This window comes from Heptranchias perlo, chromosome 3 (genome assembly GCF_035084215.1).
Source record: "Heptranchias perlo isolate sHepPer1 chromosome 3, sHepPer1.hap1, whole genome shotgun sequence".
Taxonomy (NCBI): domain Eukaryota; kingdom Metazoa; phylum Chordata; class Chondrichthyes; order Hexanchiformes; family Hexanchidae; genus Heptranchias; species Heptranchias perlo.
In genome coordinates this window covers 5,053,738-5,081,400 of record NC_090327.1, presented here as the reverse complement: position 1 = coordinate 5,081,400, position 27,663 = coordinate 5,053,738, and the positions used below count along the sequence as shown (strand labels likewise).

The 27,663-nt window shown below is 43.7% G+C and overlaps 1 protein-coding gene across 3 annotated transcripts in view; it reads right to left on the bottom strand.

The window, feature by feature from the left end:
- The window catches only part of LOC137309826 (transcription initiation factor TFIID subunit 4-like), a 133,893-nt gene that overhangs the window by 100,242 nt on the left and 5,988 nt on the right, over positions 1-27,663 (bottom strand). For all 3 annotated transcript variants that reach the window (XM_067977858.1, XM_067977850.1, XM_067977853.1), the window contains exons 2-7: positions 25,119-25,285; positions 24,912-25,028; positions 13,026-13,145; positions 11,620-11,742; positions 10,394-10,483; positions 16-231 (exon numbers count right to left, since the gene is read on the bottom strand). In XM_067977858.1, coding sequence (XP_067833959.1) covers positions 16-231; positions 10,394-10,483; positions 11,620-11,742; positions 13,026-13,145; positions 24,912-25,028; positions 25,119-25,285 — 833 coding nt within the window. The remainder of the gene's footprint in view (positions 1-15; positions 232-10,393; positions 10,484-11,619; positions 11,743-13,025; positions 13,146-24,911; positions 25,029-25,118; positions 25,286-27,663) is intronic.

Below are 27,663 nucleotides of genomic sequence, written 5' to 3'. Positions count from 1 at the left end.
GCGGTTATTTCTTACCATCTGTGTCGACGGCAAGGCCTGCAGGAGTTTTGCCTGCTGTGAAGCACTAGTTACAGTGATGGTCCTTGTAGCCTGCCCTAGGTTGGGTTGTTTCGTTGCTCCAGGTGCAGCTGCTGATGCGAGGGTAGTAGCTGGAGTTGCAGGTTTCTGTAGGCACTGTTGAATGAAAGCCTGGGAGTTTGGCATCGACTTCCGTAAGGCAGGTAAGCTTCGCTAGAGATAGTTTAAAAATATATATATTTTTTTTTAACGTTTACAAAATTGTTTTTCTTACCTGAAATCAAAAATGGCTGCAGGTAATCATAATTAGAATTGAATCCTTTTCGCATTAACTCAATTCTCTTAAATCATTCTATGATACTACGATCTATGATTATATTCTACAGATATAATAATCTTGGGTGTGAGAAAGGCATTCTATCACCAGGCTGCCTAACAGCCATTACCGTGGATCTCCACAAGGAGTAGTTGAGGCAAATAGTGTAGATGCATTAAAGGGGAAGCTAGATAAGTACATGAGGGAGAAAGGAATAGAAGGATGTGTCAATAGGGTGAAATCATTGAATTGTTACAACATAGAAGGCGGCCATTTGGCCCACCGAGCCCATGCTGGCTCTTTGCAAGGGCAATCAAGTTAGTCCCATTCCCCCGCTCTTTCCATGTAGCCCTTCAAGTATTTATCCAATTCTTTTTTGAAAGCCACAATTGAATTTGCTTCCACCACCCTTTCAGGCAGCGCATTCCAGATCACAACAACTCGCTGCGTAAAAAAGCTCTCTCATGTCACCTTTGGTTCTTTTGCCAATCACCTTAAATCTGTGTTTTTTGGTTCTCGACCCTTCTGCCAATGGAATGAAGCTCGTGTGGAGCATAAACGCCAGCAGAGACCAGTTGGGCCAAATGGCCTGTTTGTGCTATAAATTCTCCCCAAAGTGGGCAATGGGGAAACTACTAATAGAGGGCTGTTAAACTATTACTTAAAATCTGGGAATTAGAAATGTATTTCAAGACCTTTTTCACCCCACCTTCAGGTATAATAGAAATCAGGATCAAAACATTTTGTGGGATCTAAAATCAGTCTTGTAGAGTTCACCCACTACAACTTCACACCAAAATATAGTCACCAACAATGGAAGATGCTCATTTCCTAACCGAGAAAGCCCAATTTAATCCTCCAGTCATGAAAATGTTGATTAACTGAAACCTTGAAAGCTTAAAATTCTAAACTCAATTTTTATAAGTTACAATTTGAGATCTTCTATGCAGAGTCTTATGGTCACTGCCTCTGCTATTGTCTCCAAAAGTCACAGTAGAGGGTTAATTAAACGGTCTTGAAGTTTCTATAAAAAAGGTAGTAATATTAACTTTTAGCTTTTGCCTGTTAAGTGATCACACTTTTATTCTTTGAACAGGTAATCATAAGACAGGATTGCTTTATTTTATTAATTGTAAAATGCAGTGAAAAGCATGAGTCAGTTTGGACAATAAAACTTGAATTAGAAGACAATGCAGTCAGAGAGCTTTAGCTGATAAGTTATTGCAGGCACACAACAGGCAGAAAAGCTCCTGTCGTTAGGAAGCTCTTATAGAATCATAGAAGTTACAACATGGAAACAGGCCCTTCAGCCCAACATGTCCATGTCGCCCAGTTTATACCACTAAGCTAGTCCCAATTGCCTGCACTTGGCCCATATCCCTCTATACCCATCTTACCCATGTAACTGTCCAAATGCTTTTTAAAAGACAAAATTGTACCCGCCTCTACTACTGCCTCTGGCAGCTCGTTCCAGACACTCACCACCCTTTGAGTGAAAAAATTGCCCCTCTGGACCCTTTTGTATCTCTCCCCTCTCACCTTAAATCTATGCCCCCTCGTTGTAGACTCCCCTACCTTTGGGAAAAGATTTTGACTATCTACCTTATCTATGCCCCTCATTATTTTATAGACTTCTATAAGATCACCCCTTAACCTCCTACTCTCCAGGGAAAAAAGTCCCAGTCTGTCTAACCTCTCCCTAAAAGTCAAACCATCAAGTCCCGGTAGCATCCTAGTAAATCTTTTCTGCACTCTTTCTAGTTTAATAATATCCTTTCTATAATAGGGTGACCAGAACTGTACGCAGTATTCCAAGTTGTACAGGGCCTCACCAATGCCCTGTACAACTTCAACAAGACATCCCAACTCCTGCATTCAATGTTCTGACCAATGAAACCAAGCATGCCGAATGCCTTCTTCACCACCCTATCCACCTGTGACTCCACTTTCAAGGAGCTATGAACCTGTACTCCCAGATCTCTTTGTTCTATCACTCTCCCCAACGCCCTACCATTAACGGAGTAGGTCCTGGCCCGATTCGATCTACCAAAATGCATCACCTCACATTTATCTAAATTAAACTCCATCTGCCATTCATCGGCCCACTGGCCCAATTTATCAAGATCCCGTTGCAATCCTAGATAACCTTCTTCACTGTCCACAATGCCACCAATCTTGGTGTCATCTGCAAACTTACTAACCATGCCTCCTAAATTCTCATCCAAATCATTAATATAAATAACAAATAACAGCGGACCCAGCACCGATCCCTGAGGCACACCACTGGACACAGGCATCCAGTTTGAAAAACAACCCTCTACAACACCCTCTGTCTTCTGTCGTCAAGCCAATTTTGTATCCAATTGGCTACCTCACCTTGGATCCCATGAGATTTAACCTTATGTAACAACCTACCATGCGGTACCTTGTCAAAGGCTTTGCTAAAGTCCATGTAGACCACGTCAACTGCACAGCCCTCATCTATCTTCTTGGTTACCCCTTCAAAAAACTCAATCAAATTTGTGAGACATGATTTTCCTCTCTCAAAACCATGCTGACTGTTCCTGATCAGTCCCTGCCTCTCCAAATGCCTGTAGATCCTGTCCCTCAGAATACCCTCTAACAACTTACCCACTACAGATGTGAGGCTCACCGGTCTGTAGTTCCCAGGCTTTTCCCTGCCGCCCTTCTTAAACAAAGGCACAACATTTGCTACCCTCCAATCTTCAGGCACCTCACCTGTAGCGGTGGATGATTCAAATATCTCTGCTAGGGGACCCGCAATTTCCTCCCTAACCTCCCATAACGTCCTGGGATACATTTCATCAGGTCCCGGAGATTTATCTACCTTGATGCGCGTTAAGACTTCCAGCACCTCCCTCTCTGTAATATGTACACTCCTCAAGACATCACTATTTATTTCCCCAAGTTCCCTAACATCCATGCCTTTCTCAACCGTAAATACCGATGTGAAATATTCATTCAGGATCTCACCCATCTCTTGTGGTTCCGCACATAGATGACCTTGTTGATCCTTAAGAGGCCTTACTCTCTCCCTAGTTACTCTTTTGCCCTTTCCAGATCCAAGGTCTTTCTCAGGCAGGTGCCTCTTGGAGACACCTGCCTGAGAAAGATCTTAGATCTGGAAAGTTCGGGAGTGAGTGTCAAGTTAGGGACTTAGCACGGGTCTCTGGCTGTAAAGACAGGACAGGCAAATCAGTGTTGAAAGATGAAAGTGAATTAGGTAACGTTATACAACATGTGGATTATCACGTACCAGTTGTGAAAAATGGGTATGAAGAGTGGGTGTTGAGACAAATACCCTGGGAATTCGCAGATTTGGCCAACCAAGTTGACAGAGCTCACAACTGTAACGGGGTTTTGAATTTCCCGACTAAAACTGGCAAGGTTTTGTCGCGAGCATTGCTGTTAATTATAGTCAATAATCGTTATTATTGCATAATTGTTGCTTAATAAAAATGTGAACATCTGCAACCAAAGCTGTGGACCCTATTATTTGGAGGGGTAATTTCTAAGGCAGAACGCCCATCCTCCATCAACAGCATCTATCAAATATCTAGTCACATTTATTCGGGTATCTAAATAGTGTTTATCTTTGAGATTACTTTGACTTGTAGGAGAGTTCTTAAAACATCCTTCAAATTATCAGTAGAAGCATCAATCAAATCTACTCTAACTCTGCATAACGTTTACAAAATTGCATATACTCCTCAGAACATAAAAGGGAGTGCAAGTAAAACACCACATTACAAATGTCTGCAGAAATAATTAAAAACTTGTAACTGGAAAATGCTGCACCCAAGTCCAGACTGGATGGGGGAAGGTTGATGCAAGTATCTTGCAAATGCAGACTATATTTAAAACAAGAAAACTTTAGGACAAAAACTAATTACAGTCAAACGGGGTGAATTAATCTAAATATAATCCAACGATGGAGATTACAGACCCTTCCTACAAGTACTCCACTGACTCAAGCCGGCCGATGGATAAAAATGTTCCTGGAATAGCTGAACATATGTGCAAAACTGACAAAAAGTTATGGGGAGATTTAATCGAGCTGTTCAAAATTATAAAAGGGTTCTGATAAAAGAGAAACTGTTTCCACTGGCAGGAGGGTCAGTAACCAGCGGACACAGATTCAAGGTAATTGGCAAAAGAACCTGAGGGGAGAGGAGACTTTTTTTTTTAAAACAAAAAAAACTCAGCAAGTTGTAATGATCTGGAACGCACTGCCTGAAAGGGCAGTGGAAGCAGATTCAATAGTAACTTTCAAAGGGAATTGGATAAATACTTGAAAAGGAAAAAAATTGCAGGGCTACGGGGAAAGAGCAGGGGAGTGGGACTAATTGGATAGCTCTTTCAAAAAAAGGTAATTCTTGCCTCTCCTAATCAACAGCCACGTTTTCAGATTTGGAGAAGGCCTTTGACAAGATACAAAACTTTTTTTTTGATTTTTCTCATTCTCAATGCCTACCCCATTTAGGTGGACAGTCCGCATCAACTGCAGGAATAGAAATCAGGGCTGGCAAATTTTGATCTGTACGTCCCCCAGGGTTTTAAACAAAGGAACATTCACTATTACCGCGTTGCAGTACTCGATTTGCACCACTGTCGGTTTTCAGTGAACCGTGCAAACTGTGCGCCCTCCAGTGGCTCAGATCAGACACTGAAGCACCATATTATTTACATATTGAAAAACAAAGGCACCCAAAGAAAAGCCCATCAAATCTGCTCCCCATCCCACCCCCAGACCCCACGCAATCTGCGGGATAATGGTGGTGGTGTTGCGGTTATGTTACCGGACTAGCAATCAAGAGCCCTGGAATAATCATCCAGAGAGCGCGAGTTCAAGAATTTGAATTCAGTGTTTTTTTAATGGCCCTGACACTATCGGATTGTCATTAAAAACCCAACTGGTTCACAAATGTCCTTTAGGGAAGGAAACCTTTCGTCTTCCTTACCTAAGGAAGGATATACTTGCCAAAGAGGGAACGCAACGAAGGTTCACCAGACTGATTCCTGGGAGGGCGGGATTGCCATATGAGGAGAGATTGAGTGGACTAGGCCTGTATTCTCGAGTTTAGAAGAATGAGAGGTGATCTCATTGAAACATACAAAATTCTCAGAGCTCGACAGGGTAGATGCAGGGAGGATGTTTCCCCTGGCTGGGGAGTCTAGAACCAGGGGTCACAATCTCAGAATAAGGGGTAGGCCATTTAGGACTGAGATGAGGAGAAATTTCTTCACCCAGAGGGTGGTGAATCTTTGGAATTCTCTACCCCAGAGGGCTGTGGAGGCTCAGTCATTGAGTCCATTCAAAACAGAGATCGATAGATTTCTAGATATTAAAGGTATCAAGGGATATGGAGATGGTGCAGGAAAATGGCGTTGGGGTAGAAGATCAGCCATGGTCTTGTTGAATGGCAGAGCAGGCTCGAGGGGCCGGATGGCCTACTCCTACTTCTTACGTTCTTATGTCTTTACCCAGTCTGGCCTATATGTGACTCCAGTCACACACCAACGTGGTTGACTCCTAACTTGCCTCCGAGGTGGCCGAGCAAGCCACTCGGTTGTATCACAACACTGCACTGCAGCGGTTCAGTAAGGACCACCACCTCAAGGCAACTAGGGGTGGGCAATAAATGCTGGCTGTGCCAGTGACATCCCGAGATTGAATTAAATCTACCTGATCATGGATTTTTCTCTCAGGAAATCAAGTGGAGGGGGTTAGGTTCTGCACTAATCCTTCCTGATCCTCAAACAAAAAAAAAGCAAGCAAAACTCCAGGATATTCATCCATCCTCGCACCTCAATCATGACCTGCTACTCTCCACAGACAATATCGCTCCTCTCAGCCCCATTATGTCACTTGGAGTATTTGACCGTCTCAACACAACCATCTCTAGCATCTCATTCTGTTCCCATCCAGCTACTAAGTCAGCCTTTTTTTTTTGAAACAGTGAAAAAGGATATACCTAACTTAATGCAACCGGGACCCAGGACTTCATGGAATTTGGAGAGAATATAAATTTGCTAAAATAAGCAGCCTAATTGGCTCTCAAAGGAGACAGGGAAAACAGCTCCTACAATTCAAGATCAAACTCAAATCTGAGGAATCTTCGATCCTAAAACTATTTATTTCTTTTCATTGCGAGCCAATTAGCAATAGATACAAGAACTTTTTTCCCCCTCTTCCGGCATAAACACTCATTATTTAACTCGATCATATGCTGGACAGGAGATACCGTGAGGCCATTTGAAGATTACTAATTGTAATTTAAGTTAGTCCTATGCCTTTCTCTAGGAATAGAATTCAAAAGCAGAGAAGTTATATATGAACTTGATTGGACCACACTTTGAGCACTGCACAGAGTTCTGGTCTCCATATTACAAAAAGGATAGAGGCAAAGGCACAAAAAAGATTTACAAAGACAATACCAGAACTGATGGGGTTCAACTATCAGGAAAGACTGAACAGGCTGGGGATCTTTTCTCTGGAAAAGAGAAGGCAGAGAAGTGACCTGATAGAGGTCTGTAAAATTAAAGGGGCTCGATAGGGTAGACGCAGAGAAGATGTTTCCACTTGTGGGGGGAGTTCAAAACTAGGGGCTATAAATACAAGATAGTCACTATTAAATTCAATAACGAATTCAAGAGAAACTTCTTTACCTAGAGAGTAGTGAGAATATGGTACTCGCTATGGAGTGGTTGAGGCGAACAGCACAGATACATTTAATGGGAAGCTAGATAAACACATGAGGAAGAAAAGAATAGGTTGTGTTGATGGGGTTAGATGAAGTAAGGTGGGAGGAGGCTCATGGAGCATGAACGCCAGCCGAATGGCTTGTTTCTCTGCTGTAATGTCTATGTAATTATTATGGTTTTATTTAAATATTCAACTTGAACACGAGAGATTAGATTTTGAAACATGCCAAGAGATCATTTTAAATGATACAAAATGTTTTCAGATGGTCAATTTGTGCATTCTACAAAAATAGTAAGTCTCAAAACACTTACTTTTATATATGTAGCTCAGGACAACCTCGTGGGTGCTTAAAGTTTCTATCCCTCTCCTACCACACCATAAAAAGGTGGACCAAATTTTGTTATTGCTCAAGGCAAAACTACTGGCAGAATGGTCTTGTATTTACTTGCCTGGAAACTAAAATTAAAATAAAAACTTAGTGTACAAATGTTAATCTATTCTTCAAAGGGTGCATTGCAATGTTGCAGAGAATCATGTGCCATTTTTAAACTGTCAGGTTTCAGAAGAATGATTTGTGAGCTACTTTCAGAAGAAATTATATTCAAGTTTTTTGGGATGATTGAATCGGTCAACAATGCTTTGCACAGTGTCCAGCCTTGGGAGGCCAATCAAAGGCAACATTATTTAAGAATCTTAAACTGTGCTAGGACTTTTCATGGACCATAGACTCACGAAACATAGAATGGACTGAAGGTCTCTCTCACTGTATGCTGGTTGTAAACAATTTTACAACACCAAGTTATAGTCCAGCAATTTTATTTTAAATTCACAAGCTTTCGGAGGCTTCCCCCTTCGTCAGGTGAACGATGTGAAATGAAATCCTCGAAATGAAATCGCATTTATAATTCACAGAACAATGCTTGGTGAGTACAGACAGTTTTTTCAACTGCCCGTTGCCAAGGCAATCAGTGTGCAGACAGACAGGTGTTACCTGCCAGGTCTCAGAATATACAAATAACCAAAAAAAAACAACAAACAAAAAAAAACAGAGATAGAGAGGTAGAAACATAGAAAAGACAGCAACTGACCCGTTATATTAAAAACAGATAACATTTGTTCGCTGGTGGGGTAACGTGTAGCGTGACATGAACCCAAGATCCCGGTTGAGGCCGTCCCCATGGGTGCGGAACTTGGCTATCAATTTCTGCTCGACGATTTTGCGTTGTCGTGTGTCTCGAAGGCCGCCTTGGAGAACGCTTACCCGAAGGTCGGTGGATGAATGTCCATGACTGCTGAAGTGTTCCCCGACTGGGAGGGAACCCTCCTGTTTGGCGATTGTTGCGCGGTGTCCGTTCATCCGTTGTCGCAGCGTCTGCATGGTCTCGCCAATGTACCATGCTCTGGGGCATCCTTTCCTGCAACGTATGAGGTAGACAACGTTGGCCGAGTCACAGGAGTATGAACCATGCACCTGGTGGGTGGTGTCCTCTCGTGTGATGGTGATATCTGTGTCGATGATCTGGCATGTCTTGCAGAGGTTACCGTGGCAGGGTTGTGTGGTGTCGTGGACGCTGTTCTCTTGAAAGCTAGGTAATTTGCTGCGAACTATGGTCTGTTTGAGGTTGGGTGGCTGTTTAAAGGCGAGTAGTGGAGGTGTGGGGATGGCCATAGCGAGGTGTTTGTCCTCATTGATGACATGTTGAAGGCTGCGGAGAACATGGCGTAGTTTCTCCGCTCCGGGGAAGTACTGGACGACAAAGGGTACTCTGTTGGTTGCGTCCCGTGTTAGTCTCCTGAGGAGGTCTATGCGATTTTTTGCTGTGGCCCGTCGGAACTCATCGATCGACAGTTCCGACAGGCCACGGGACGCAACCAACAGAGTACCCTTTGTCGTCCAGTACTTCCCCGGAGCGGAGAAACTACACCATGTTCTCCGCAGCCTTCAACATGTCATCAATGAGGACAAACACCTCGCTATGGCCATCCCCACACCTCCACTACTCGCCTTTAAACAGCCACCCAACCTCAAACAGACCATCGTTCGCAGCAAATTACCTAGCTTTCAAGAGAACAGCGTCCACGACACCACACAACCCTGCCACGGTAACCTCTGCAAGACATGCCAGATCATCGACACAGATACCACCATCACACGAGAGGACACTACCCACCAGGTGCATGGTTCATACTCCTGTAACTCGGCCAACGTTGTCTACCTCATACGTTGCAGGAAAGGATGCCCCAGAGCATGGTACATTGGCGAGACCATGCAGACGCTGCGACAACGGATGAACGGACACCGCGCAACAATCGCCAAACAGGAGGGTTCCCTCCCAGTCGGGGAACACTTCAGCAGTCATGGACATTCATCCACCGACCTTCGGGTCAGCGTTCTCCAAGGCGGCCTTCGAGACACACGACAACGCAAAATCGTCGAGCAGAAATTGATAGCCAAGTTCCGCACCCATGGGGACGGCCTCAACCGGGATCTTGGGTTCATGTCACGCTACACGTTACCCCACCAGCGAACAAATGTTATCTGTTTTTAATATAACGGGTCAGTTGCTGTCTTTTCTATGTTTCTACCTCTCTATCTCTGTTTTTTTTTGTTTGTTGTTTTTTTTTTGGTGATTTGTATATTCTGTGAGACCTGGCAGGTAACACCTGTCTGTCTGCACACTGATTGCCTTGGCAACGGGCAGTTGAAAAAACTGTCTGTACTCACCAAGCATTGTTCTGTGAATTATAAATGCGATTTCATTTCGAGGATTTCATTTCACATCGTTCACCTGACGAAGGGGGAAGCCTCCGAAAGCTTGTGAATTTAAAATAAAATTGCTGGACTATAACTTGGTGTTGTAAAATTGTTTACAATTGTCAACCCCAGTCCATCACCGGCATCTCCACATCATGTATGCTGGTTAACAGACAACCAAAACAACTTAATGTTCTCTCACATTTCATATAAATCCAAACACAATGTCCTGTGTAGTGAAACTGCTTCACAATTAGCAAGTGAACAATCCTACAGTGAAGTAGTTTAACCTCTATCTGATGCATCAAAGGACTGCTTTATTTACCTGATCTTTATCCTTCAGAGGCTAGAATTATATCGCACTCTATGCAACCCAAACCGCCAGGAGACAGTCTTCTCGACGGGACAACACCTCATGGTTTTGGTTCACTGCAGTCTCCCAAGTTATGCTACCAATATTGTGTTGACGTACATTGAAAACTGCTTTCCATCCGTGCAAAAGTGGTAGTATAACTGCACATTAATGGTTGCAAGTTTTTAAAAGCTGCACATTAGAGTAAGGTCAGGTCGAGGTTACCTTGAGAAAAGGCACAAGGTAAGGCTGTGGTGAAGACTTGAGTTCTTTGTATAATTGGTTCGTGAATTCCTCTGCTTCCAGCTTCCCGTCCTAAAGAAAACCGATGACATTCCAAAATTATAACATTTGTTTCTTGAGGTTGAAATAATAATTGGCCCAACTTAGCTCAGATCTATATTTATTATTTTAATAAAACTGCTGAAGAGGAAAATTTTGTGATTTCGAGTTCTACAGCAGCCAAGTATCAGCAAAATCAGAGGCTGTGCAATGGCAGCACAGCAGCAGGAAATCGACAAATCGTTTCGTATGTTTGGCACAGGATGAAATAGCTTCTATGAAAGTAAAGTTTATTCAAGCATTCTACATATAGCGGATTTACAAGAAATACGCGCCTTCTGGACTGCAACCTTGATACAAGATCACTTCTTAAAATGAAAGAATTCCAGCAGGAAACCTAGCTCCTCACTGACAGAATTTATGTGTCCTGCTTTATACCCTTATTTTCACCTGCACATACGCAGATTATGCATCCAATATACAAAGTTCATCTTTTTGTTTGGAGAGTAAACAATTGCTCAGTAGATTCCCATTCCCCAAATATTAGAATACAGCTTTCGTAGACAAGCATCACTAACACGCCTACACACTGAAAAGAAAGACCTGCATTTAAACAGCGCCTTCCACGACCTCGGGACGTCCCAAAGCGCTTTACAGCACAAGTACTTTTGAAGTGTAGTCACTTATGTAGGAAATGGGGCAGCCAATTTGCGCACAGCAAGGTCCCACAAACAGCAATCTGATAATGACCAGATAATCTGTTTTAATGATGTTGGTTGAGAGATAAACGTTGGCCCCAGGACACCGGGGAGAACTCCCCTGCTCTTCAAAATAGCGCCGTGGGATCTTTTACGTCTGCCCGAGGGGGCCTCGGCTTAACATCTGATCCGAAAGACGGCACCTCCGACAGGGCAGCGCTCCCTCAGTGCAGGAGTGTCAGCCTAGATTATGAGCTCAAGTCTCTAGAGTGGGACTTGAACCCACAACCTTCCGACTCAGAGGCGAGAGAGCTACCTACGGAGCCATGCCTGACCAGCAAGATTTTCTATATTAAATATATGCCAGACAACTACTTATGCGCCACGGTCCCATTAACTTCTCAAAAAAATAAGTAATGCTCGTTTATCAAAGAGTAGAGATGCATAATGTTGAAGGTAAACAAGTCTTACCAGTAGTTTCTGCACTAAAGCCTTCACATTATTGGACATTAGTGGCGAGTGGGATCCACTGGAAGCCAGTTTAATTAATGTCGCAAGGAAGTTCTTGCATTTCTTCACATTTTCCAAAGTTTCCTACAAAAAAAAGGTGCACATGTATAACAATATTAACACAAATTGAAGAAAGTGAATCCTTAAATAAAAAAAACATACTGCCTTGGTGAAATCAGGATTCTAAATCAGATCAGATCACAGACTCAATGTCAACTCAGATCTCTCAAAGCGTCTTGAGCTTTGCAAAGGAGGAAAAATGATTGACACTCAGCAAGAAAACAAAGAGGTCAGTGCACGTCTGGTTTAGAAAGTGGTCAAAGGTATGGCCACTGCCAGTGCTTCTCAGGAGTGTATCCGTAATCTAAGCTGCAAACATAAGGGTACAAAGACAGCAAAGAACACGCAACCAGCAAGAGTAAAGGAGAGACACAGGAATAGGAACAGAACCAAGGCAAGCAAATGAAGTTAAGATAAAGATCAGCTATGATCTAATTGAACGGCAGAACAAACTTCATTTACGAGGAAGCTGGGTATAATAAATGGGGCAACAGTTGTGAAAATTGCCAATTGATTAAAAAGCTCCAGGCTGAACATAAGAACATAAGAAATAGGAGCATGAGTAGGCCATATGGCCCCTCGAGCCTACTCCGCCATTCAACAAGATCATGGCTGAACTTTGACCTCAACTGCACTTTCCCACCCAATCCCCATATCCCTTGATTCCCAAAATCCCTCGAGTCCAAAAATCTATCCATCTCAGCCTTGAATATATTCAGTGATTCAGCATCCAGTCGTGAATGGTGGTGGAAAATTAAACAACTAACGGTGCAGACTGAAAGGCAACAAAGATGCAGACTGAAAGGCAAAAAGACACTGGTCATAGTGGACTCGTTACTCAGGAAAGAGAAGCTCCATGAGTATCATAAGGATGAGACTTATAGGATAATGAGTTGTTTACCTGGAGCTGTATGTCATAGATTCATAGAAAGTGGCCTCATTTTCAGTGATGTTGGTTGAGGGATAAATATTGACCTGGACACAGTAGAGAACACCCATGCTCTTGTTCGAAATAGTGCCATGGGATCTTTTACGTCCACCCGAGGGGTTTATCAGATCCAAAAGATGGCCTCGCCGACAGTGCAGCACTCCCTCAGGACTGCACTGGGAGTGCCAGCCTAGATTTTGCGTTCAAGTCTCTGGAGTGGAACTTCAACCCACAAACTTCTGACTCAGAGGAGAGAGTGCCACCCACTGAGCCACTGCTGACACTTAAATCGCTCACCTCCCCTGTGGGAGAATATTCGCCCAGCTATGCTATTCATTTAAAAACTGCTTTTAATTTCGGTTCAGTATGTTAATCTTACCGGAGAAGCACTGGTCTGCAAAACTGGTGCAGTGACTGAACTTCCTGCTGGTGTCACTGCTGGTTTCTGGGTGACAGTCGTTACTGTCTTTGCTGCAACTGCTCCACCTGTAGTCTGTGGCTTAATGACATTAAAAGAAAGCATCAATTAAAAACTGGTATACCTAGCTGGGTAATTAATACTTTAATTTACTAAAAAAAATTCAAAAAAGTTTTTCATTATTAGCAGGCGGTAAGAAACAAGTTCATGTTGATCACAAAATAAACATTACAACTATCGAGCTGCAAGGAAATACTTCACATTGCACACATCCAGCAATAAGTGAATACAGTACGAGCTACTACTTTAAAGAAAAAAATCACTAACCGAGAATGCATTACAATGAAATTATTGCCATGTACAAACTTTATTCCTATTTAAAACAAACTTTCTTTTGGCCCAAGGGGACTTTCATACACAATATGATGAACTGTGGCTGCTCTCAGATACTTGGATGGTTCCCCATTTAAAGTTTCAATGGATGGAGTGCATGTATATCAGCTTGTGATTGTACCAGCTAGTAACATCCTTCACAACACTAACTGACAAGAGTCAGGCACAGCACTGTTGCCAAATCAAGTTGCAAAGTAAACCCGATTTAACAAAAAAATTGCATCCGTCTGACTGTTGCAACTTTATTAAAAGCAGTTCAAAGTATCACAGTAGGTACAGCACAGGATAGTAGCTCCAGCTTTGAAAGAGCTAATCAATTAGTCCCATTCCCCTGCTCTTTCCCCATAGCCCTGTACATTTTTCCATTCAAGTATTTATCAAATTCCCCTTTAGAAAGTTACTATTGAATTTGCTTCCACCGCCCTTTCAGGCAGCGCATTCCAGATCATCACAACTCGCTGCGTAAAAATGTTCTCTCATGTCGCCTCTGGCGCTTTTGCTGATCACCTTAAATCTGTGTCCTCTGGTTACCAACACTTCTGCCACTAGAGACAGTTCCTCCTTAGTTACTGTATCAAAACCATTCATGATTTTAAACCCTTATATCAAATCTCCCCTTAACCTTCTCTGCTCTAAAAGGAGAACAACCCCAGCTTCTCCAGTCTCTCCACATAACTGAAGTTCTCAACCCTGGCAGCATTCTAGTAAATCTCCTCTGCACCCGCTCTGAGGCCTTGTCATCCTTCCTAAAGTGTGGTGCCCGGAACTGAACACAATATTCCAGCTGAGGCCTTACCAGTGTTTTATAAAGATTTAGCATAATTTCCTTTGTACTCCATGCCTCTATTGTACCATTTAGTTTATATTGCCCCTAATTCTTCCCACCAAAATGCATCATTTCACACTTCTCTGCATTCAATTTCACCAGTCTATGTCCTCCTGAAGTCTGTTACTATCCTCCACATTGTTTGCCACATTTCAGAGTTTCGTATCATCTGCAAACTTTGAAACTATACCCTCTTTACCAAAGTCCAGCTCATTAATATATAATCAAAAAGAGCAGTGGTCCTAATACTGACCCCTGGGGAACACCACTGTATACTTGCCTCCAGTCTGAAAAATAACCATTCACCACTACTCTCTGCTTTCTGCTTTCTGTCCCCTAGCCAATTTTGTATCCACCCTACCACTGTCTCTTTAATCCCATGGGTTTTACATACATAAGATCTAAGAGCAGGAGTAGGCCATTCGGCCCCTCGAGTCTGCTCTGCCATTTGATAAGATCATGGCTGATCTGATTGTGACCTCAACCTTACTTTCCAGTCTACCTGCTATAACCTTTGACTCCCTTGTTAATCAGGAATCTATCTAACTCAGCCGTAAAAATATTCAATGACCCTGCCTCCACCGCTCTCTGGGGGAAGAGAGTTCCAGACTCACAAACCTCAAATAATTTCTCCTCATCTCCGTCTTAAATGGGAGACTCCTTATTTTTAACCTGTGGCCCCTAGTTCTAGTCTCTCCCACAAGGGGAAACATCCCCATCAGCATCTACCCCTTCTAGTCCCCTCAGGATCTTATATTTCAATAAGATCACCTCTCATTCTTCTAAACTCCAATGTATACAGGCCCAACTTTTCCTCATAAGATAACCCCCTCATCCCAGGAATCAGTTGAGTGAACCTTCTCTGAACCGCCTCCAAAGCAATTATGTCCTTTCTTAAATATGGAGACCAAAACCGCACACAGTATTCTAGATGTGGTCTCACCAATGCCCTGTACAACTGTAGCAAAACATCTCTACTTTTATATTCCATTCCCCTTGCAATAAATGACAACATTCCATTTGCCTTCCTAATCACTTGCTGTACCTGCACACTAACTTTTTGTGATTCATGTACTAGGACACCCAGATCCCTCTGTACCTCAGAGTTCTGCAATCTCTCTCCCTTTAAATATACTGCTTTTCTATTCCTCCTGCCAAAGTGGACAAGTTCACATTTTCCCACATTATACTCCATCTGCCAAATTTTTGCCCACTCACTTAACCTATCTCTATCCCTTTGCAGACTCCTTATGTTCTCTTCACAACTTACTTTCCTACCTTCCTTTGTGTCATCAGCAATTTAGCAACCATACATTCAGTCCCTTCATCCAAGTCATTGATATAGATTGTAAATAGTTGAGGCCCAAGCACTGATCCCTGTGGCACTCCACTCGTTACATCTTGCCAAGCTGAAAGTGATCCATTTATGCCTACTCTCTGTTTCCTGTTAGCTAACCAATCCTTTATCCATGCTAATACGTTACCCCCTACACCATGAGCTCTTATTGTGTAGTAGCCTTTGATGTGGGAGGGGCCCATCAGATTGGAAAATAGCAAATGTAACTCCTCTATTCAAGAAAGGAGGGAGACAGAAAGCAGGACACTACAGGCCAGTTAGCTTAATATCCAAAAGCCTTCTGGAAATCCAAGTACACCACATCCACAGGATCCCCTTTATCCACATTGTTTGTTACTTCCTCAAAGAACTCGAATAAATTAGTCAAACACTATTTCCCTTTCACTAAGCCATGTTGACTCTGCCTGATTGCAATGAGATTTTCTAAGTGCCCTGCTATAACCTCCTTAAAATAGATTCTAGCATTTTCCCTATGACAGATGTTAAGCGAACTGGCCTGTAGTTTCCTGCTTTCTGTCTCCCTCCTTTCTTGAATAGAGGGGTTACATTTGCTATTTTCCTGTAAGTAAAGTGAGCGTTGGTCCTCTAGAGTGCGTGTCTGGGGAATTAATAATGGAGAATAAGGAAATGGTGGATGAATTGAACAGATATTTTGCATCTGTGGGCCCCTTCCAGAATCTAGGGAATTTTGGAAAAATTAATACCAATGCATCTACTATCTCTGCAGCCACTACTTTTAAGACCCTAGGATGAAGTCAGTCAGGACCTGGGGACTTGTCAGCTTTTAGTTCTAATTTTTTTTTCCAGAACCCTTTCCCTGGTGATTGTAAATGTTTTAAGTTCCTCCCTCCCTTTCACCTCTTGATTCACAATTATTTCTGGCACGTTATCTGTGTTCTCTACAGTGAAAACAGATGCAAAATATCTGTTCAATTCATCCACCATTTCCTTATTCTCCATTATTAATTCCCCAGACTCTCTCTCTAGAGGACCAACGCTCACTTTACTTACTCTTTTCCTTTTTAAATACCTGTAGAAACTCTTACTATCTGTTTTTATATTTCTAGCTAGCTTTCTCTCGTACTCTAATTTCTCCCTTATTATTCTTTTAGTCATTCTTTGCTTTTTTTAATATTCTGTCCAATCTTCTGACCTGCCACTAATCTTCGCAGAATTGTATGCTTTTTCTTTCAATTTGATACTATCTTTAACTTCCTTAGTTAGCCACGGATGGTACGCCCTTCCCCTGGAGTCTTTCTTTCTCACTGGAATGTATCTATACTGAGTGTTACGAAATATCTCATTAAATGTCTGCCACTGCATCTCTACTGACCTACCCCTCAACCTAATTTCCCAGTTCACTTTAGCCAGCTCTGTCTTCATACCCTCATAATTGCCCTTATTTAAGTATAAAACACTGGTCTTAGACTTACTCTTCTCTCCTTCAAAATGAATGCAAAATTCTATTCATTGTGATCACTGCTACCTAGACGCTCCTTTACAATGAGGTCATTAATTAATCCTGTTTTAATTCAGCTAACAAGTCTATTATGTGGTACTTTATCAAATGCCTTTTGAAAGTCCATATACACAACATCAACTGCACTATCCTCATCAACCCTCTCCGTTACATCAAACAACTCAATCAAGTTCATCAAACACGATTTTCCTTTAACAAATCCGTGCTGACTCATTTATTAGCCCATACTATTCCAAGTGCCAATTAATTTTAGAATAGAAGTTTATAACATGGAAACAGGCCCTTCGGCCCAACATGTCCATGTCGCCCAGTTTATACCACTAAGCTAGTCCCAATTGCCTGCACTTGGCCCATATCCCTCTATACCCATCTTACCCATGTAACTGTCCAAATGCTTTTCAAAAGACAAAATTGTACCCGCCTCTACTACTGCCTCTGGCAGCTCGTTCCAGACACTCACCACCCTTTGAGTGAAAAAATTGCCCCTCTGGACCCTTTTGTATCTCTCCCCTCTCACCTTAAATCTATGCCCCCTCGTTATAGACTCCCCTATCTTTGGGAAAAGATTTTGACTATCTACCTTATCTATGCCCCTCATTATTTTATAGACTTCTATAAGATCACCCCTTAACCTCCTGCTCTCCAGGGAAAAAAGTCCCAGTCTATCTAACCTCTCCCTGTAAGTCAAACCATCAAGTCCCGGTAGCATCCGAGTAAATCTTTTCTGCACTCTTTCTAGTTTAATAATATCCTTTCTATAGTAGGGTGACCAGAACTGTACACAGTATTCCAAGTGTGGCCTTACTAATGTCTTGCACAACTTCAAGACATCGGTGTCATATTATCTCGAAGTTTCCCGACCCCCGACATTAGGCTGACTGGTCTGTAGTTTCCGGGTTTATCCCTCTTCCCTTTTTTGAACAGTTGGCGCAAAAAAAACCTTACATTTATACAGCACCTTTCACAACTTCAGGCCCGACCCAGCCAATGAAATATGTTTTCAGTACAGTCACTTGTAACAACCTGCATTTACATAGCACCTTTAACGCAGTAAAAGGTCACAAGGCTCTTCACAGGAGCCGATTCAGACAAAATTTGAAACAGAGCCACATAAGGAGATACTAGGTGACCAAAAGCTTGTCTTAAAAGGAGAGGTAGAGTTTAGGGAGGGAACTCCTGAGCTTAGGGCCTAGGCAACTGAAGGCACCGATGTCAACGGTGGAGCGATTAAAATCAGAGATGCGCAAGAGGCCAGAATTGGAGGAGGGCAGAGATCGGAGGGTTGTAGGGCTGGAGGAAGTTACCAGAGATAGGGAGGGGGGAGGCCATAGAGGGATTTGAAAACAAAGAATTTTTAAAAATCAAGGTGTTGCCCATCCAGGAATCAATGTAGGTCAGCGAGCACAGGGGTGATGGGTGAACAGGACGAGATGCAAGTTAGGATACAGGCAGCAGAATTTTGGACGAGCTCAAGATTAGAGGGTGGAAGGTGGCAGGCCGGCCAGGAGGGAATTGGAATAATCAAGTCTGGAGGTAACAAAGGAGTGGATGAGGGTTTCAGCAGCAGATGAGCTGAGGCAGGGGCAGGGGCAGGGACAGGCGATGTTACGGACATGGACGTAGGCGGTCTTGGTGAGGGAAAGGATGTGAGGTCAGAAGCTCATCTCAGGGTCAAATAGGACACCAAGATTGGAAACGGTCTGGTTCAGCCTCAGGCAGTGGGCAGGGAGAGGGATGGAGTCGATTGCTCGGGAACAGAGTTTGTGGTGGGGACCGAAGACTTCCTAATATTTAAATTGAAGGAAATTTCTGCTCATCCAGCACTGAATGTCGGACAAGCAGCGCGATAAATCAGAAACAGTAGAGGGGTCAACAGAGATGGTGGTGAGGTGGAGCTGGGTATCATCAGTGTACTTGTGGAACCTGATGTGATTTTGAATGATGTTGCCCAGGGGCAGCAAGTAGATGAGAAATAAGAGGGGGCCAAGGATAGATTCTTGGGGGACTCCAGAGGTAACGGTGCTGGAGCAGGAAGAGAAGCCATTGCAGGTGATTCTCTGGCTACGAATGGATAGACAAGAATGGAATAAGGCGAGGGCAGTCCCACCCAGCTGGACGACAGAGAAGAGGCACTGATGGCGGATGGTGTGGTCAACCATATCAAAGGTTGCAGACAGGTTGAGAAAGATGAGGAGGGGTTGTTTACCACAGGGTGACATTTGTGACTTTGATAAGGGCCATTTAAGTGCTGTGGCAGGGGCAGAAACCTGATCAGAGAGGTTCAAACAGAGTTGCTGGAAAGATGGGCACGGATTTGGGAAGCGACAACACGTTCAAGGACTTGAGGGGAAAGAGATTGGAGATGGGGTGGTAGTTTGCCCTATGTATACTGCTGTTCATGTAGCAAAACATCCCAAAGGTCCCAATAGTTGGCCACCAGGACAAAGCAGGATTAGAGAAGATGAAGTGAGGTGACCCCAAAAAGCAGTTAAAGAAATAAGTTCTAAAAATGTATTTGAAGTTGGGGAGAGACAGAAGAGTTTAAGGATGAGGGACTTCAGTTTTTTTTTTATTATTCGTTCATGGGATGTGGGCGTCGCTGGCAAGGCCAGCATTTATTGCCCATCCCTAATTGCCTCCGAGAAGGTGGTGGTGAGCCGCCTTCTTGAACAGCTGCAGTCCGTGTGGTGAAGGTTCTCCCACAGTGCTGTTAGGAAGGGAGTTCCAGGATTTTGACCCAGCGACGATGAGAATGGTGATATATTTCCAAGTCGGGATGATATGTGACGTGGAGGGGAATGTGCAGGTGGTGCTATTCCCATGTGCCTGCTGCCCTTGTCCTTGTTGATGGTAGAGGTCATGGGTTTGGGAGGTGCTGTCGAAGAAGCCTTGGCGAGTTGCTGCAGTGCATCCTGTGGATGGTACACACTGCAGCCACAGTGCGCCGGTGGTGAAGGGAGTGAATATTTAGGGTGGTGGATGGGGTGCTAATCAAGCGGCCTGTTTTGTCCTGGATGGTGTCGAGCTTCTTGAATGCTGTTGGAGCTGCATTCATCCAGGCAAGTGGAGAGTATTCCAATCACATTTTATAGATGGTGGAAAGGCTTTGGGGAGTCAGGAGGTGAGTCACTTGCCACAGAATACCCAACCTCTGACCTGCTCTTGTAGCCACAGTATTTATGTGGCTGGACCAGTTAAGTTTCTGGTCAATGGTGACCCCAGGATGTTGATGGTGGGAGATTCAGCGATGGTAATGCATTTGAATGTGATGGGGAGGTGGTTAGACTCTCTCTTGTTGGAGATGGTCATTGCCTGGTACTTATCTGGCACGAATGTTACTTGCCACTTATGAGCCCAAGCCTGGATGTTGTCCAGGTCTTGCTGCACGTGGGCACAGACTACTTCATTATCTGAGGGGTTGCAAATAGAACTGAACACTGTGCAATCATCAACAAACATCCCCATTTCTGACCTTATGATGGAGGGAAGGTCATTGATGAAGCAGCTGAAGATGGTTGGGCCTAGGACACTGCCCTGAGGAACTCCTGCAGCAATGTCCTGGGGCTGAGATGATTGGCCTCCAACAATCACTACCATCTTCCTTTGTGCTAGGTATGACTCCAGCCACTGGAGTGTTTTCTCCCCGATTCCCTTTGACTTCAATTTTACTAGGGCTCCTTGGTGCCACACTCAGTCAAATGCTGCCTTGATGTCAAGGGCAGTCACTCTCGCCTCACCTCTGGAATTCAACTCTTTTGTCCATGTTTGGACAAAGGCTGTAATGAGGCCTGGAGCAGAGTGGTTCTGGCGAAGCAGGTTATTGGTGAGTAAGTGTCGCTTAATAGCACTGTCGATGACACTTTGCTGATGATTGAGAGTAGACTGATGGGGCGGTAATTGGCCGGATTGGATTTGTCCTGCTTTTTCTGAACAGGACATACCTAGGCAATTTTCCACATTGTCGGGTAGATGCCAGTGTTGTAGCTGTACTGGAACAGTTTGGCTAGAGGCGCGGCTAGTTCTGGAGCACAAGTCTTCAGCACTACAGCTGGGATTTAGTTCAAGGAAATAAAGAGGGGCAGGTGGAAGAAGTAGCAGTGGGAGAGCATTTGTGGTAGTGATCATAATAGTTAGTTTTAGCATAGTTATGGAAAGTTTTCAATTGGGGAAAGGCCAATTTTACTAAACTGAGAGGTGATTTAGCAGAAGTAAACTGGAAACAGCTACTTGAAGGTAAATGAGTGTCAGAGCAGTGAGACATTCAAAGGGTTCACGGTAAACATGTTCCCACAAAGAAAAAGGGAGGGGCTGCCAAATCTAGAGCCCCCTGCATGTCAAGGAATATTCAGGCTCAGATAAGGCAGAAAAAGAAAGCCTGATGGTCACCGGGAACTCAATACTATGAAAAGCTTAGAGTATAGAAAGTGCAGGGTTGAAGTTAAAAAGGAAATTAGGAAAGCAAAGAGAGGGCATGAGAAAATATTAGCAGGTAAAATCAAAGAAAATGTATTTATAAAATATCTTTGGGTTAAGAGCAAGAGGATAACTAAGGAAAGAGTAGGGCCTATTAGAGACCAAAAAGGTAAACTATGTGTGGAGGCGGAAGATGTATGGTTCTTAATGAATACTTTGCATCTGTCTTCACAAAGGAGAGGGATGATGCAGGGATTGAAGTTAAGGAGGAGGAGAGTGAAATACTGGATGGGATAAACAGAGTGAGAGGAAGTATTAAGGCGAATAGCATCTTTGAAAGTGGATAAATCACCAGGCCCGGATGAAATGTATCCCAGGCTGTTAAAAGCCAGGGAGCAAATAGCAGAGGCTTTAACAATCATTTTCCAAACTTCACTGGATACAGGCATAGTGCCGGAGGATTGGAGGACTGCTAACGTTGTACCGTTGTCTAAAAAGGTAGCGAAGGAGAGACCGAGTAATTACAGGCCAGTCATTCTAACCTCAGTGGTGGGAAAATTAAGGAATCAATTCTGAGGGACAGGATAAACTGTCACTTAGAAAAGCACGGACTAATCAAGGCCAGTCAGCACGGATTTGTTAAGGGGAGGTCGTGTCTGACTAACTTGATTGAATTTTGAGGTGACAAGGAGGATCGATGAGGGTAGCACAATTGATGTAGTCTACATGGATTTTAGCACGGCTTTTAACAAGGTCCCACATGGCAGACTGGTCAAAAAAGTACAGGCCCATGGGATCCAAGGGAATGTGGCAAATTGGATCCAAAATTGGCTGTGGCAGGAAGCAAAGGGTAATGGTCGACGGGTGTTTTTGCGACTGGAAGGCTGTTTCCAGTGGGGTGCTGCAGGGTTCGGCACTAGGTCCTTTGCTTTTTGTGGTCTACATTAACGATTTGGACTTAAATGTAGAGGCAATGATTAAGAAGTTTGCAGATGATGAAAGATAGGCCGTGTGGTTGATAGTGAGGAGGAAAGCTGTAGACTGCAGGTGGGCAGAAAAGTGGCAAATGGAGCGCAATCCAGAGAAGTGTGAGGTAATGCGTTTGGGGAGAGCAAACAAGGCAAGGGAATACACAATAAATGGGAGGATACGGAGAGATGTAGAGGAAGTGAGGGGCCTTGGAGTGCATGTCCACAGATCCTTGAAGGTAGCAGGACAGGTAGATAAGGTGTTTAAGAAGGCATATGGAATGCTTTCCTTTATTAGCCGAGGCATAGAATATAAAAGCAGGGATGTTATGCTGGAACTGTATAAAACACTGGTTAGGTCACAGCTTGAGTACTGCACACAGTTCTGGTCACCACATTACAGGAAGGATGTAATTGCACAAGAGAGGATGCAAAGGAGTTTTACAAGGATGTTGCCAGGACTGGCGGATTTCAGCTATGATGATAGGTTTTAGATAGGCTGGGGTTGTTTTCCTTGGAACAGAGGAGACGATTTGATTGAGGTGTGCAAAATTGTGAGGGGCCTGGATAGAGTGGATAGGAAGGACCTATTTCCCTTAGCAGAGGGGTCAATAACCAGGGAGTGTAGATTTAAAATGATTGGTAAAAGGATTAGAGTGGAAATTAGGAAAAAATTTTTCACCTGGAGGGTGGTGGGGGTCTGGAACTCACTGCCCGAGAGGGTGGTAGAGGCAGAAACCCTCAACTCTTTAAAAAGAAGTACCTGGATGTGCACCTGAAGAGCCGTGACCTGCAGGGCTACGGACCAAATGCGGGAAAGTGGGATTAGGCTGGGTGGCTCGTTTCTCAGCCGGCGCGGACACAATGGGCCGAATGGCCTCCTTCAGTGCCGTAAACTTTCTATGTTGTCGTCAGGTCCCATAGCCTTTGCAGTATCCAGTGCACTCAGCCGTTTCTTGGTATCACGTGGAGTGAATCGAATTGGCTGAAGACTGGCTTCTGTGATGGTGGGGATATCGGGAGGAGGCCGAGATGGATCATCCACTCAGCACTTCTGGCTGAAGATGGTTGCAAACGCTTCAGCCTTGTCTTTTGCGCTCACGTGCTGGACTCTGCCATCATTGAGGATGGGGATGTTTACAGAGCCTCCTCCTCCCGTTACTTGTTTAATTGTCCACCACCATTCACAACAGGATGTGGCAGGACTGCAGTGATTTGATCTGATCAGTTTGTTGTGGTATCACTTAGCTCTGTCTATAGGATGTTGCTTCCACTGTTTAGCATGCATGTAGTCCTGTGTTGTAGCTTCACCAGGTTGGCACCTCATTTTTAGGTATGCCTAGTGCTGCTCCTGGCATGCTCTTCTATACTCCTCATTGAACCAGGGTTGATCCCCTGGCTTGTTGGTAATGGTAGAGTGAGGAATATGCCGGGCCATGAGGTTACAGATTGTGCTGGAATACAATTCTGCTGCTGCTGATGGCCCACAGCGCCTCATAGATGCCCAGTTTTGAGCTGCTAGATCTGTTCTGAATCTATCCCATTTAGCACGGTGGTAGTGCCACACAACACGTTGGATGGTGTCCTCAGTGTGAAGACGGGACTTCATCTCAACAAGAACTGTGCGATGGTCACTCCTACCAATACTGCCATAAACAGATGCATCTGCGACAGGTAGATTGGTGAGGACAAGGTCAAGTAGGTTTCTCCCTAGTGTTGGTTCGCTCATTGTGGAGACTACAGGAGCTGGGATTGTACTGCTTAGAGCAAAGAAGGTCAAGGGGAGAAGGCCAAATGTTAAAGAACTTGCATTTATATAGTGCCTTTCACCACCTCAGGACGTCCTAAAGCATTTGACACCCAATGAAGTACTTTTGAAGTGTAGTCACTGTTGTAATGTGGGAAACGCAGCAGCCAATTTGAGCACAGCAAGATCCCACAAACAGCAATGACCAGATAATCTGTTTTAGTGATGTTGGTTGAGGGATAAATATTGGCCCAGGACACCGGGGAGAACTCCCCTGCTCTTCTTCAAAATAGTTGCCATGGAATCTTTTACATCCACCTGAGCGCAGACGGGGCCTCTAAGACTCATCTGAAAGACAGCACCTCCGACAGTGCAGCACTCCTTCATTACTGCACAGGAGCGTCAGCCTGGATTTTGTGCTCAGGTCTCTGGTGTTGGACTTGAACATACGACCTTCTGACTCAGAGGCGAGAGGGCTGTCCACAGCCAACAATGCCCCAGTTCGATTTTAACCACTGGGATAAAAAACGGCTTAGTCAGACAGGACAAGTATGATTCATAATTTTAGTATTTTCCACATATTATTGTAATTTTAAAAATGATCAATATCACAGCTTTATATCAAGTCATTTTGGTTTTTTTTTTAAAAAGAATGTTTCTCACCTGTACGAGCGTGATGCGCTGAGGTACAGCAGTTGTCGGGGCTGCAGCCTGCAATTGGTTCACCTGCTGGACAGTAGATGGCTTCACTTGTTTGGAAATTATCTGGGTTCCAGTTGCCTAGCATAAAACCCAGAACAACAAATTAAACATTTAAAACGCCAAAGAAAAAGCATTTTAAAATGGATCAATCAAAAGTTCAACCCCTACCTGCACAGTAGAAATTCGGATCGAGGGTTTACTAGCAGGTGCTGCAGATGAAGCATTCCCAGTTCCATGTGCTTGGGCTCGGGCCTTGGCCTGAGCCTGGGCCTGGGCAATGGCTTTCTGTGGAACTAGCACTAGCTGTCCACTGTCACTTCGCACAAGCACCATTCCTGTAAGGAAACACAGATAAGTTACGTAACGACACACAGGTAAAATGGAACTACAGATCGCAATACTGACTGGCCAAAACTCATTGCAAGCAGGGCTGTCACAGTCCTGGTAGCGTTATTTTATCATTACATTTCTCCAGGTCAGACAGGTGATGGACTGTAAGCATACCTCTCTATCTCAGTGCTGACCTACAAACTTAACAGTAACTCCCAGCGTCAGACTCTCATTTCCAGTTCTTATTAGACTAGATATTTACTGTAAAATAGTCAATTTAACAGGACAATGAAGGAGCTGGTTCAGCTGCCCCTGGGTAGGTCTCCAAAAGGTCATCTTTCATGTGAGTCTAGATAGCAGGGGGCAGCATATTGAGGGTGGGTGTGTGTGGAAACCCCAGCTAATTTTCATCTCCCATGCCCAGGTAGCACTTAATGACAATTGAGGTCAGCTCACTTGGTATGGACCTGGAATCTAACCCAATATCGATCTATGCAGCTCAGTTTTACAGTGGGCACTGCACTCAGGAAAGTCCATTAGTTTAGTGTTTTAAAACGATTTTGTCTGAACGAAATAAGTTCCAAGCTGGATGGTTTCCTCTGACAGAGCAGTTATTTAATTGCCATGGAGACTTCAATACCACCCTTTCACATGTTATAATGGGGAAAAGGCTTAACTGTGACAAAATTTATTGGAAATATATCTATCTCGAGGGTTTTTTGCTTTATAATATTGCAGGATGGTCAGTAACAAAATTTCTCACTGTATAGTCTAGAGAAGCTGGGATTGTTATCCTTAGAGCAAAGGAGGGGAGATTTAATAGGGGTGTTAAAATGATGAGATGTTTTGATACAGTAGATAGGGAGAAACTGTTCCCATTGGCAGGCGGGTCAGTAACCAGAGGACACGGATTTAAAGTAATTGGCAAAAGAACCAGAGGGGAGGAGATGAGGAGAAACTTTTTTATGTAACGAGTTGTTATGATCTGGAATGCTCTGCCTGAAAGGGCAGTGGAAGCAGATTCAATTGTAGCTTTCAAAAGGGAATTGGATAAATACTTAAAGGCAGGATAATGGGGAAAAGAGCAGGGGAGTGGGACTGGTTGATGGTTCTGAGAACTGCGCATGTACAGTATGTCGAATGATTCTATGATTTGTCTTTTTAAAAAAGTTAAATCTCCAACAGAGACATCCTACATTGACATTTATGGTATCTCTACCTTGTTAACAAACAAGACTGACATTATGAAAACGTCAAAACACTTCAATCTGCCAACCAGTTAATCTATTTTAATGAGCGCGTGTCTGGCAAACATTTTTTTTTAGTCTGGAGAAAAGGCAGAAGGGGAGTTTGATTTCCATCAATGTCATGAGCAAGCAATACAATGGCATGTTTTATTGTGATTATTGTCGACGTGTTACAAACAAAACTTTTATCAGATGCTTTTTCATGCAGATAGAGAGCCCCTTTAATGGTTTTTGATAACTGGACAAGATATGCACACTCAAAGCTCAGCTAACTCAGATCACAAACAGAAAAATGAAATGCTGCTACCAGAAACAATTAGGTACCAAATGAAGGTTGAAGTTAGTTTGAGCTCAGCATTTTCCTTACAAGAAAAAGAGCCCCTTGATCAATACTGTATTGCAGAACAGGCTTTGGTTTTCTTTTTATTGTGGAGTGGCAGCACACTCCAGAGACTTCATCACATAATCCAGGCTGACACTCCAGTGCAGTACTGAGGGAGTGCTGCACTGCCAGAGTTGCCGTCTTTTGGATGAGACATTAAACCGAGGCCCCGTCTGCCCTCAGGTGGAGGTAAAAGATCCCATGGCCACTATTTTGAAGAGCAGGGGAGCACTTCCCGGTGTCCTGGCCAATATTTATCCCTCAACCAACATCACTAAACCAGATTACCTGGTCATTATCACAATGCTGTTTGTGGGACCTTGCTGTGCACAAATTGGCTGCCACATTTCCTACATTACAACAGTGATCACACTTCAAAAAAAAAGTACTTCATTGGCTGTAAAGCGCTTTGAGGTGTCCTGAGGTTGTGAAAGGCACTGTACAAATGCAAGTTTTTTTTTCACCCCCTTTCAATTCTTCAAGGCAAGGGATCTTCATGCTGGGACTGGAAGTCTTCAGATTTCAGGCATCCATATCCACATCAAATATTCCCAGGTCACACAGCATAGCCAGATGCAGACTAAATCTCCCCTCTTATTTCCCCTCCGCCCTATCACAGAAGAGAATCCCAATATTCTGCCAGTGTGACTGAAGAGTCTGGATAGCTCAGTCAGCAGAGCATAAGACTTCCAGGAAGACCAAAGTGGCCTAAAATCTACTTTTTCAATGTTGCAGCCCTCGTTTGGGTGCTTAT